Source organism: Rhinopithecus roxellana, chromosome 9 (genome assembly GCF_007565055.1).
Source record: "Rhinopithecus roxellana isolate Shanxi Qingling chromosome 9, ASM756505v1, whole genome shotgun sequence".
NCBI lineage: Eukaryota > Metazoa > Chordata > Mammalia > Primates > Cercopithecidae > Rhinopithecus > Rhinopithecus roxellana.
Genome location: NC_044557.1, coordinates 19,499,723 through 19,514,024, shown reverse-complemented (window position 1 = coordinate 19,514,024; position 14,302 = coordinate 19,499,723). Strand labels below are relative to the sequence as shown.

At 36.4% G+C, this 14,302-nt stretch overlaps 1 protein-coding gene across 2 annotated transcripts in view; it reads right to left on the bottom strand.

Annotated features, from left to right (window-relative positions):
* Positions 1–1,817: 1,817 nt before the first annotated feature.
* LOC104676326 (A disintegrin and metallopeptidase domain 3-like) overlaps positions 1,818–14,302 on the bottom strand; it is an 85,387-nt gene continuing 72,902 nt past the window's right edge. Inside the window, exons 19-21 of one of the 2 annotated variants that reach the window (XR_749891.2) lie at positions 6,149–6,314; positions 4,842–4,892; positions 1,818–1,932 (exon numbers count right to left, since the gene is read on the bottom strand). Coding sequence is in view for 1 of the 2 variants with exons in the window: in XM_010381109.2 (XP_010379411.2) it covers positions 4,844–4,892; positions 6,149–6,314 (215 nt within the window). In the remaining variant the exon portion in view is untranslated. The remainder of the gene's footprint in view (positions 1,933–4,841; positions 4,893–6,148; positions 6,315–14,302) is intronic. The other variant, XM_010381109.2, reaches the window with a different exon arrangement.

The window sequence follows — 14,302 nt, the reverse complement described above, 5'->3', positions numbered from 1 at the left end:
CCTCATGAAAGGAGGCTATGTTCCATGGCATAATGAGGACCAGGGAACTCAAAGTTTGCCAACAGCTGGGAAGATGGAGGCATAGGTGAGAGTGGGTAATTCCTATTCTCTAGGCCTTCCCTGCTTCATGGGTGCATGCTGCATTAGCACCCATGCATGGCACCTGCTAAGGTTGCCAGGACTTGGGGACGAAAAGATGGAAGAGAAAGGGAGGATGTTCACTTTCTCTCTCACACCCCGAGTTTTCACTGAAAGAAGAGTTGAGGGACGCCTCTATTCCCTGTCTTTCAGAATGGGCAATCAGCTGTCTTTACCATCCCCAGCTTATACTCCTCTGAAGTGTATTTTGAACCACTGGAACTGCTTTGACACTCAGAATGTGAAGGAAGAATGCCTCATAGCCCTCTGCATAAATTTTTGGATAAATTATGGACTGGAAGACCATTCATTTCAGTACCATCAGGCAGTTGGACCTTTTCTGTAGACGTGAGGACAGATGGTGTGAGGCCCCATATGGGCAGGCTTTCTATACCTTGAAAGGTCATCCAGACCTTTGCTAACAGTGTAGGATAGATCCAACCCTACTGTTTGTTGTCTCAGGAAAGGCTGCAAGGGGTGAGCCAAGGGAACTAAAGATACAAATCCTAGAGGCACCCCCAGCAGAGGAGCCAGTTCCCTCCAGCCCTGCTCCTCCAGGTCCATCTCAATCTCACTATCCAACTTCAGCCTCTCACTTACCCCCTCCTAGAAATCTTCACCTGAGACAAGCCCCGGTCTCACCCCTGCCCTTCCAACAATTGCTTCAGATGCCTGGTGAGTTTGACCCCAGTAAAGTCCAGATCCCCTTCTCACTACAGGTTTTAAAGCAAATTAAAGGGGCTCTTGGCAAGTTTTCAGATGGCCCTGTCCAATATATAGAGGCTTTCCAGAATTTCATCCAAGTATTTGAACTCTCCTGGAGAGACATGGTGTTACTTTTGAATCAGACCCTGACAGACACAGAGAAGCAGGCTGCTCTTCAAGCAGCAGAGAGATTTGGGGATGAGCTTTGTAGCACATATAGCATCAGGGAAGAAGGTGAACATTATCCAACTGGAAGAGAGACAGTACTAATGAATGACCCTGGATGGAATCCCAGTGGTGAGATGGGAGACTGGAAGACGAGACACTTTCAGGTGTGCATAATGGAGGACTTGTGTAGGACCAGGACCAAGCCTCTCAGTTATACTAAGTTATCCATGATTGACCAGGGAGTTGATGAAAATCCCACTGCCTTCTTGGAAAGACTTAGCGAGGCCTTGGTAAAGCACCTGTCTATCTCCTGATTCAGTTGAGGAACAACTAATCCTAAAGGATAAGTTTATTATTCAGGCAGCCCCTGATATCAGGAGGAAGCTGCAAAAAACAGGTCCTGGGACCAGATAGTACTTTATAGAACTTCCTGAAAGTGGCCACTTCAGTCTTTTGTAATAGAGTCAGGGGGTCCAGGAAAGAGAGAGGAAATACAGGAAAGAGACAAGGGCTTTAATGTCCACCAAGCAAGACCACAAACCTCAGAATTCCCAGGGTGTACCTGTTAACTGCTACAGATGTGGCAAGACAAGCAGATCAGCAAACGAGGGCTTTGAGCAGGGGCATCCGAACAGGTGAGCCACTCCCCTGCCACATGTCCTGTGAGGGAGATCACTGAACTCTCCTGTTTCAGAAGGCTTTAAAGCTTATGATGTAACAACTTCCAAAGTTACAAAGAGACAAAGCTGCTCACTTCCTGCTAAAGGATCATGGAGGGTAGAAGAATCAATAGACACAAGCTTGTGTGCTTTTAGTCATATGATTTATTTTGTTTTGTGAAATTGAAAGTTTTAAGTTAATGGTGAGTTTCTTGGTAATATCCTTTCTTCATCTGATGGCTTTGATTTTATCACTTGGTTACTGTTGCAGGGGAAATACGAAAAAATAAAAATGTTAAATCTTCACTGTTAATAAAAGCTGTTATTTATTATTCAACTATTAGTAGAACACTTAATTAGTATAATGAGACACTGATTATACTGGTGCAGTCTGTGTCTGTGATTCAGGAAATTTATAAATCTAAATTTCTTTTTCATAAATGGATTGTAATAGCTACATTAAAAGGGAATATTATAAATTGATATTTATATTTTTAATTTACACAGTCTCTAAACTTTACATGGATAAATGAAAATCATCAGCAAAGAAACAGAAGAAAAGTATAAAGGAAAACCACAAAAAGGAAACAGAAAAAAAAACAGCAACAGAAATATGTGAAAAAATAGGAAAGAACTACTATAAATTTTTCTCTATGTATCTGAGGAGGAAAAGAACTTTCAAAAACCCTCTGTGCATTTCCAGTGGTAAGAACCCACACACTTGTTTAAAGACAAACTAACTCTTCAATCCTCTCCACTTCCTCACCCCAAACAAAACCAGTTATTTCTCTACTATAAAATGTGTCACTGGTAAAAGGTGTCACTATCCATTCTGTCAGAAGAGTGGAGGTTTTTTAGTTCTCTCTTTTATTCTAACCCAAAAACGTCCATCCAGTCACTACTCTAACAGATCGGGCCTCTGTCATACCTCTGAAAACGTTTTTGTGCTTTTCCTCCTCTGCAATCCTGTCCTCATCACACCTTTCCTGTGCATTCAACAGTCTCTTAACAGCTTCACTACTTTCCATTTGTGACTGAATCTACTTTCCCTATTTTATCCCAGTGAAATTTGTAAACTGCAAGACATATAGTACCAAATCCGTTTCTTACCGTCTTGAAAAGTACCTTACCTATGTTCTTAGTCATATAGAAGAATATTTAAACTCCTCATTGTGACATACAAGATACTTATTTTGGCTCATGGTTACCTACATGGATTTTACATCTCAGCATTCATAAACTTGCAAATTCCCAGCACTTTGGGAGGCCGAGGCGGGCAGATCATGAGGTCAGGATATCGGGACCATCCTGGCCAACATGGTGAAACCCTGTCTGTACAAAAATACAAAAATTAGCTGGGCGTCATGGCACACACCTGTAGTCCCAGCTACTCAGGAGGCTGAGGCAGGAGAATCACCTGAACCCAGGTGGCAGAGGTTGCAGTGAGTCAAAATTGCGCCATTGCACTCCAGCCTGGGCAACAGAGTGCAACTCCATCTCAAAAAAACAAAACAAAAAAAAAGTCAAAATTTTGTAAATAAAGAGAGGTGGTTTTACTTTTTAGCCTTGCTATTTTCCTGCTGTATATCAATAGCCATATTATTTAAGCATTTTTTTCTTACATTCTGCATCCAAACTGTCAGTACATTCTGTTGCAATACCTTCAAAATGTATCCATAAGACCACCCTTACCACCCCTGGTCTGAAGCGCCACCTTTTCTCACCTGGATTACTGCAGTAGTTTCTCCACATCTACTCTTGCCATCATATAGCTGTTTGTTTTCAACAAAGCAGCTTTTTAAAGTGTAAGTCACATGCACCATCCAGTGATTCCTCCTTCTCACTCAAAGTAAGACAGATGGCCTCCAAGAGCGCCAAGACCCTCCATGGGTGTTACTTCTCTGACCTCATCACAACTGCAACCCTCTTGGTAACTCTTCTCCAGATAGAATGACATCCTTGATAGTTCTCCAACATTCCTGACTTATTTTAGCATCATATCATATATATGTTTTGAAAGCTGCTGTGAAGATATTTGCATGGATAATGCCAATATATGCCTGTGTGGGGTAGATTTGATGTGCAGCTGGAATGGAAAAGCTCTATCTTTATCCCTGGAAAGCCTGGATGTCTGGTTTTGACTTTTTCCTAGGAGAAGGGGAATAGTATTTATGATGATCCACTTACAATTTAACATAAGAAAGCTTGGGCCCTAGTGTCTCTCTAATTCCCAATGCTTAGTGGCAGATAAGGAAACAGAGACCCATTGACTTAACTGTCAACAAAGTCAGATATGAGGGAATGGCAGCTAAGTAATTAGATGAACTCTTGATCTCACTCATGGTTGAAGTTTTGAATTTTCCATTTATTCCCAGTGATAGGCCTAACACATCAAATATAATTATTTCTTTACACATATGAATTAGAACTTTGAACAATATATGTGAATGCCTATTTTATCCCATGTTAAACATTTTTTAAAAAGTATCTTTCTGCCTTTAAAGAAAGGTGCATTTAACATTTTGCCTGGCATCTCATGTGTCTCAATCGATGTGAATTCCATTCCCAATCCCCAGTCATGTATCAGGCTATATTTGTTCAAGATTGTGGCAATCTTAAGAGTTTAAATTCTGAAGTCCGATTGTCTTAAGTTAAACTCTACTACAATACCCACTAAAATTCTATTTTCCTGGGGAATCAGTTTATTTCCTTTTATCCATTTCCTCATCTCTAAAATACCAGTAACAATATCTATGGCATTTTAGTAAGGATCAATCATCGTAAATGTGGAGAGACAATCTGTGTAAATCGCCCAATGAGAACCTTAAATAAGGCCAGAGGAGGTATGATTGTTTATGAATATTTTACAAAAATATTTATAATCTCTGCAACATCATTCTTTATTACAAAAATGTTGTTCAATACATCTCTGGCTAATGTTTCTAAATAAGTATAATATTTAGAATATTTCTAAATATTTCTAAATAAGTATAAAACATGATTAACATCAAATATATTCTCTTATCTTTGTTTTACTATATGGTATTAATAAATAGGAGTCAAGATGATGAAATATGGGAATAATAGTTTTCTCGTACTGAGGTATTGTTAAAAGTAAAAAAATACTCCATGAGTTATCATTTTCTTAACAATTTGATTATTTCACATCACCTTTAACTCTGTGACTGGCTGTTGTTACTACTGCTGTCTTCTGAGATAGATCTGTATAAAAGAGATAACGTTAGGAAACACTGTAATCTTGAGCGAAATCAAGAAAAGTTTAAAAAGCTAGATTGGCACTAATTAATCAATTAATATGTATCAAGTGGCCAAGTGCAAGCAGAGCAGTCAATTTGGAAACAACGGACATAGACAAGAAGGGGTGACATCAATTATAAAGCCTTCAACTGCTAAAGAGAATGACCTAGTACCTGATCATCTGGCTCATTGCTATCCTTTTTTGCTTCAGCCCTACTTCATTTCTTACCCTGGCGGCCCTGAAACCACTTACTGTTGTAAAACTTAGGCTGTTGTGACCAGATTTTGTCAGTTTTAACCAATGATCCCACTTGTTCTTCCTTTTGAGTTCTCAAATCCCTACATATACATAAAGCAAATTAGGGTTTGATGTGGTGTTAGAGTAAAAAAAAAAAAAAAAAACAAGCTGTACAAGTTACCTTACCTATAATTTCCAAAACACATGAGCCATATTAATTATGCACAAAATATAAAGTATCCTATCTGAGTTCTCTCCCTCATTCTGTAGCATCTCCTATTTTTCTTAACTTCTACATATTCTATTCACAAAATTTTCTTCCCTGACTATTTCTGTGGACCTTTTTGGCACAACTGGTTGTCAATGCAAGAGAAATGGGGTTCCTTGGGAAGTCAACAGAACTTCCTAAACAATTGTAGAGAACTTGAATTTCTATGTGAAAGGCAATGAGGCTTTACTGAATAGCTTTAATTGTTCTTGGCCCTGTAAGAACATGCAGGATACTCAGATGACTGAAATAAAAACACAACACAACAAAACAAAAAGCAAACAAAAAACTGTTATATGCTGAGAACTTACTCAATATTTCTTGTCTCACTCTGTTGCCCCGGCTGGAGTGCAGTGGCATGATCTTGGCTCACTGCAACCTCCGGTTTCTGGGTTCAAGCAATTCTCCTGCCTCAGCCTCCCAAGTAGCTGGGACAGCTGGGACTACAGGCGTATGCCAGCACGCCCGGCTAATTTTTTGTATTTTAGTAGAGACGAGGTTTCACCGTGTTGCCCAGGCTGGTCTCACATTCCTGAGCTCAGGCAATCTGCCTGCCTCGGCCTCCCAAAGTGCTAGGATTACAGGCCTGAGCTTACTCAATATTTCTAAACATTAATCCAATCCATCCTAGAGGCCCTTCTTGGATTCTGAATTGCACTGAATTCTTCCCATAATCAATTTTAATATTAAATTAAAAATAATACATTTACTTACTTGCTGCTTACTGTTCCCACTTTGCTCCAAAATCTCTTCATTTTATTCCATTTAAGACTGACAATAGCAATTAAAATGAGCAAAGGTGAAAAAATGTAGAAACTGATCAAAAGACCATTGTTTTTAGGAGCAGCACGTCGTTTTGGAAACAAGGGTACACTTTTATCTGAAAACATGAGAGTACCTTTTTAACTATTTGAAAAATGATCAAATCATACCAGAATTTGAATTATAGAAATTTAGAACATCAACACAGTTAAAGAATGAATATATTTGAATTTAAAAGTGTTTTTAGCCTTCTCTGACTGGGCCCAAAGTGCATTACACATTTTGTATGTCAACTCAATACACTTATACATATAATTGACAATACACTGTCATTGACAATATATAATATTGTCATAAATGTACTTATTTTATTGACATAAAAATACATATTTATTGACATAAATTTACTTATAATTCCTTCATGTATACTTAATATTTACTTATATAATATAATCTATTTTAGTGTATCATATTTCTTTTTGTGAGCTGCATTAAGTACATACACATTGATGTGCAACCATCACCACTAACTACCCTGCTTCAGAACTTTCTCATTCTGCAAAACTGAAATTTTTTACCCATTCAATATTAATCCACCATTTTTCCCTCTCCCCAGCGGAACCACCATTATTCTGCTTTGACTCCATGAATCTAACTAACCTAGGTACTAATGGAAGCAGAACTCAGCCCCTGGCAACCACCATTCTACTTTGACTCTGAGTTTGACTACTCTAGGTAGCTGACAGAAGCAGAATCGTATAATATTTGTCATGTTGTGACAGGCTTATTTCACTGATCATAAGGTTTTCAGTTTATATCTACATTGTAGGGTGTGACAGGATTGTCTTCATTTCAAGGGTGAATAATCTTCCATTGTATCTCTACACCTTATTATGGTTCTCCATTTACTTGTCAATAAACATTTGGGTTTTCCATGTTTTGGCTATTGCGAATAATGCTGCTATAAGCATGGGTATAGAAACATCTGCTTGAGTACAAGGAGGAGCTGCTACCATTCCTTCTGAAACTACTTCAATCAATAGAAAAAGAGGGAATCCTCCCTAACTCATTTTATGAGGCCACCATCATCCTGATACCAAAGCCTGGCAGAGACGCAACAAAAAAAGGGAATTTTAGACCAATATCCCTGATGAACATAGATGCAAAAATCCTCAATAAAATACTGGCAAACAGAATCCAGCAGCACATCAAAAAGCTTATCCACCATGGGCTTCATCCCTGGGATGCAAGGCTGGTTGAACATTTGCAAATCAATAAACATAATCCAGCATATAAACAGAACCAAAGACAAAAACCACATGATTATCTCAATAGATGCAGAAAAGGCCTTTGACAATATTCTACAGTGCTTCATGCTAAAAACTCTAAATAAATTCGGTATTGATGGAACGTATCTCAAAATAATAAGAGCTATTTATGACAAACCCACAGCCAATATCATACTGAATGGGCAAAAACTGGAAGCATTCCCTTTGAAAACTGGCACAAGACAGGGATGCCCTCTCTCACCACTCCTATTCAACATAGTGTTGGAAGTTCTGGCCAGGGCAATCAGGCAAGAGAAAGAAATAAAGGGTATTCAGTTAGGAAAATAAAGCAAATTGTCCCTGTTTGCAGATGACATGATTGTATATTTAGAAAACTCCATTGTCTCAGCCCAAAATCTCCTTAAGCTGATAAGCAACTTCAGCAAAGTCTCAGGATACAAAATCATTGTGCAAAAATCACAAGCATTCTTATACACCAGTAACAGACAAACAGAGAGCCAAATCATGAATGAACTCCCATTCACAATAGCTTCAAAGAGAATAAAATACCTAGGAATCCAATTTACAAGGGATGTAAAGGATCTCTTCAAGGAGAACTACAAACCACTGCTCAGTGAAATGAAAGAGGACACAAACAAATGGAAGAACATACCATGCTCTTGGATAGGAAGAATCAATATCGTGAAAATGGCCATACTGCCCAAGGTTATTTATAGATTCAATGCCATCTCCATTAAGCTACCAATGACTTTCTTCACAGAATTGGAAAAAACTGCTTTAAAGTTCATATGGAACTATAAAAGACCCCACATTGCCAAGACAATCCTAAGCCAAAAGAACAAAGCTGGAGGCATCACAATATCTAACTTCAAACTATACTATAAGGCTACAGTAACCAAAACAGCATGGTACTGGTACCAAAACAGAGATAAAGATCAATGGAACAGAACAGAGTCCTCAGAAATAATACCACACATCTACAGCCATCTGATCTTTGATAAACCTGACAAAAACAAGAAATGGGGAAAGGATTCCCTATTTAATAAATGGTGCTGGCAAAATTGGCTAGCCATAAGTAGAAAGCTGAAACTGGATCCTTTCCTTACTCCTTATACAAAAATTAATTCAAGATGGATTAGAGACTTAAATGTTAAACCTAAAACCATAAAAACCCTAGAAGAAAACCTAGGTAATACCATTCAGGACATAGGCATGGGCAAGGACTTCATGTTTAAAACACCAAAAGCAATGGCAGCAAAAGCCAAAATTGACAAATGGGATCTAATTAAACTAAAGAGCTTCTGCACAGCAAAAGAAACTACCATCAGAGTGAACAGGCAACCTACAGAATGGGAGAAAATGTTTGCAATCTACTCATCTGACAAAGGGCTAATATCCAGAACCTACAAAGAACTCAAACAAATTTACAAGAATAAAAATAAACAACCCCATCAAAAAGTGGGCAAAGGATATGAACAGACATTTCTCAAAAGAAGACATTCATACAGCCAACAGACACATGAAAAAATGCTCATCATCACTCACCATCAGAGAAATGCAAATCAAAACCACAATGAGATACCATCTCACACCAGTTAGAATGGCAATCACTAAAAAGTCAGGACAGAACAGGTGCTGGAGAGGATGTGGAGAAATAGGAACACTTTTACACTGTTGGTGGGACTGTAAACTGGTTCAACCATTGTGGAAAACAGTATGGCAATTTCTCAAGGATCTAGAACTAGAAATATCATTTGACCCAGCCATCCCGTTACTGGGTATATACCCAAAGGATTATAAATCATGCTGCTATAAAGACACATGCACACGTATGTTTATTGCAGTACTATTCACAATAGCAAAGACTTGGAATCAACCCAAATGTCCATCAGTGACAGACTGGATTAAGAAAATGTGGCACGGCCAGTCGCGGTGGCTCATGCCTGTAATCCCAGCACTTTGGAAGGCCGAGACGGGCGGATCAGGAGGTCAGGAGATCCAGACCATTCTGGCTAACATGGTGAAATCCCGTCTCTACTAAAAATACAAAAAAAAAAAAAAAAAAAAAAAAAATTAGCTGGGCATAGTGGCGGGTGCCTGCAGTCCCAGCTACTCGGGGGGCTGAGGCAGGAGAATGGCGTGAATCCGGGCGGCGGAGCTTGCAGTGAGCCAGGATCGCGACACCGCACTCCATCCTGGGTGACTGAGCAAGACTCCGTCTCAAAAAAAATAAATAAATAAATAAAAAGAAAATGTGGCACATATACACCATGGAATACTATGCAGCCATAAAAAAGGATGAGTTCGTGTTCTTTGTAGGGACATAGATGCAGCTGGAAACCATCATTCTCAGCAAACTATCACAAGAACAGAAAACCAAACACCGCATATTCTCACTCATAGGTGGGAATTGAACAATGACAACACTTGGACACAGGAAGGGGAACATCACACACCCGGGCCTGTTGTGGGGTGGGGGTAGGGGGTAGGGATAGCATTAGGAGATATACCTAATGTAAATGACGAGTTAATGGGTGCAGCACACCAACATGGCACATGTATACATATGTAACAAACCTGCACGTTGTGCCCTAGAACTTAAAGTATATATATATATATATAAAAGAAATACCTGCTCGAGTCTCTGCTTTTACTATTTTTGGGCATATACGTAGATGTGTAATTCCTGGATAATATGCTAATTCTGTGTTTAATATTTTTAGCAAACAGCATGATGTTTTCCACAAAGACCACATTATTTTACATTTTCACCAGTAATGCAAAGAGTTCCAATTTTTTCATATCCTGGTCAACACTCGGTATGCTTTGAATTTTCTTTGTAATAGCCATCCTAATAGGTACAAATTGGTATTTCATTATGGTTTTTACTTGTATTTCCCCAAGGATTAGTAATGTCAATATGTGAAAAACACACATTTCCTTGTGCTTACTAGACTGCTCCCCAGCTTTACATTTCCTCAAAGATGTATTAAAAATATTCAACTACTTTGCCCATTTTTAAATGAAATTATTTGTTTTGTTGTTGTTACTGACTTGTAAGAGTTCTTTATATATTTCTAATATTAATCCCTCATTAGATAGATTATTTTAAATATTTTTGGCCATTCTGTGGATCATCTTTTCACTCTTGATAATATCCTTTGACGCACAACAGTTTGTAATCATGATGGATCCTAATTTATCTGTTTTTTCATTTACTGATGGTGCTTTTGGAGTCATATCAAAGAAATCATTGCCCAATTTCATGTTATTACAATTTCCTATTATGTCTTCTGTTTTAAGGGTTTGTAATATTAGTTCTTACATTTAGATTGTTGATCCATTTTGAGTTAATTTTTGTATATGGTATCAATAAGGGCCCTACCTCATTCTCTTGTATGCAAATACCCAGGTATCTCAACATGGTGCATTGAAAAGACTGAACTTTCTCTCAATAAAAGGTCTAGGCATTCTTGAAAATCATTAGACCATACATGTGAAGATTTATTTCTGGGATCCATTTTTTATTCCTCTGGAAAACTTCCGCTTTCTTATATTTTTGTCCAATGTGATATATCAACTATCAAGAAAGTACAACAAAGTCCTGGAGACTTCTGTCTTTCTGTCATAGCTTTTGTTGAACACATTTGAGAATTCAGCCTTTTTTAACTGCTTGTAATAATATAAGGAAGACTATTGATGAAGGAAAATATTACGCAATTATTAATCTGACAGATGCAAAGAAACATAAAGCAACAGTTTAGCCTGTAATGATTATCTTAGTCTGTTCAGGCTGTTGTAACAAAAATATCATAAACTGGGTGGCTTACAAACGACAGAAATGTATCTTTCATCGTTCTGGAGGCAGGAAGTTCCAAAATAGAGGCACTGGCAGATTTATTCTCTGGGCCTATTTTCTGGTTCATAACCATCTTCTCATTCTAACCTTACTAGTGGAAGGGATGAAGGATCTCTCTTGCTTTCTTTTATTAGAACACTAATCCCATTCAAGAGGGCTCTGCCTTCATGACCTAATTAGATACCAAAAACTCCACCTCCAAGTACCATCACATTATGAACTAGGTTACATAATAAAAATGTTGAGGAATGCAAATATTTAGTCTACAAAAATGTTGCAATTGACCATATAAATGAAATGTCAGACTACAAGTCTTTAGATGATGATATCCTAATTTTTTTCAAGTGAAGAATCAGTGAGTCAATGATATATTTCAGAAGACAAAATGGATACATAGAATTCTCATCCAGTACTCATGTAACAGGAAGGACTTCAGCAAGCAATATTTTTCATAAATACCTGGGATTTCTTGCACTGTAAATAAGATTTAGAATAAATAGTATTCCAGCTTCTATGGAAGACGTGCATGAACATTTATTGGATATTGTTCACAAGTGGACACATAGTGAAGTTGAATATTTATGCAGAGTTGATTGAATGGAGTCAATGTAGGACTTTAAAAACTGAGTAATTATTTTAGATGTTTATTAAAATAAACTGAAAATATTTTAATTATAGTACAAAGAGGATAACATCAGGAAAACTGTGACCATCAAAGTTGTCTTTTGAAGATATAAATGCACACACAAAAAAAGAACCACAAAGTATAGTCACCTCTAACCTACTAGAGATGTACTTCAAATGTTCCTCACAGTCATAGAAAGGATATGATCTAGATCCATGTTTGACAGCAGGAACTGTATTCAAAACACATAGAGCACTTTAGTTATATACCCTTCAAAGACTAGAGTAAAATATTGAGTTTTCTACATTTAAAATTTTTTATTGAAATTTTTCATAAAGCTGATTTCACTATTTTTATTTCTACTTTTATATATTTCTTGTAATATGTATTTTAAATTAAAAAAATGGTTTTGGGCCTACAGGTTATAGATAACTCATAAGGGTTAATTTCAGGCAAAATAGAATTCAAGACAAAGATAAACATTACAGAAATAATAAAAGCAACAATACACCAGAAATAAATCTAAACTACACATGCAATAATGAAGAAAAAATCAAAATAAAATGAAATACAAACTAACTGATAAAATGAAAAAAAACCACAAAATTATGATTAGAATTTTTAAAAACTCCTCTCTTAGTAATTGATAGAAGTAAAAAGAAATCACTTGGTCAGTTCCATGAAAAAGTGTAACCTACTTAACTCATCTAATATGAAACAGATAATATTATTGTCTACATATTTATCAAGAAAATATTTATTTAAGAAATATCTTAATTTTAAAAGTTTCCCACAGAATAAATCTTCAGACCCATATGAGTTCACTGGACATTATTACTAATTTTTTTTTAATGCTAATTTTAAGCAATCACTTCTAGAATACACAAGAGGAGTAAACACTTCCCAATTCATTTTATGATGTCAGTTTTAGTTGACAACAAAACAAGATAAATACCAGGAAGAGAGAGACAGAGAAAGAAAGAGAGAGAGAGAGAGAGAGACAGAGAGAGAGAGAGAGGCAGGCAATATCTCTCACCAACCTAGACACAAAAATCCTCAACAGAATATTAACAAATCAAATTTAGTAAAGTACAAAAATTAATAAATCATGATGAAGAATTTATTCTATATTTTCAAAATTGTTTCAAAATTAAAAATCAATGTAATTGATCATATCAGTGAACTACAAAGTTCATATGTTCCTATCAACTGATACTAAAAAGCATTTGAAAAATTAATACAAAACATCTCAATGAATACATATTAAAGGAAGTTCCTCAAACTAATAAATAATATCTACAAAAGCCCTACAGCTACCATCATACTTAATGGTGAAATAATAAATTCTTTTCTGCTAAAACATTATTAAGGTGAGTTGTTTACAACTGTTATTCAACATAGGCCTGGAAAGTCTAGAAAATGCAATAAAATAGTAAAAGTTATACATATTGGAAAGGAAGAAAGAAAGTTGTTATCTTCAAACCTATTTGAAGATGGCATAATCACCTGTGTAGAAATCCCAAAGAACTTGCAAAAACAAAAAGAATCTCAGAAAACTGAATTCAATTATATTGGAAAATACAGGATTGATGTGCAAAAATCAATGGTATATTTGCATATTAACAAGGAACAAGGGGAAATCAAAACATAAAAAACATCCAACATCACCTAAAATTGCTCTGAAGATAATGAAATAAAAATGAAATAATAAATGCATAGGACATGGTAAAAATTACAATAGCCTCACGAAAGAAATCAAAGCACATTTCTTTGATTTCTTTCAAACGGAGAGATATACTGTGTTCATAGACTGAAAGATCCAATAATAATGAAGATGTAAATTCTTCCTAAATTGATTTGTAAAAATCACAGCAAGATTTTTAAATAAAGATAGATGAACTTATGCTACTGTGTATGCATATAGACAAAGAAGAGCTCTGAGAACAGCTGCAGCAATTTTGAAAAAAAAAGAATAAAGTGATAGAAATTCCTTTTTTCCCTGATGTTAAAGAATGTGATAGTAGTATATGGAATAACACAAATCAATGGAACCGAACAGAGACCTAGTAAAATACCAATGAAAATATGTTCAATTAATTTTTGACAAAGGTGCAAAACAATTCAATAGATGAAAGATAACTTTTCTAAAAAATTATGCTAGAATTTTTGTAGTTTCAGGTCTTGGATTTAAGGCCTTAATCCATCTTGAGTTGATTTTTGTATAAGGTGAGAGATGAGGACCCAGTTTTATTCTTCTACATGTGGCTTGCCAATTTTCTCAGCACCATTTGTTGAACAGGGTGTCCTTTCCCCACTTTATGTTTTTGTTTGCT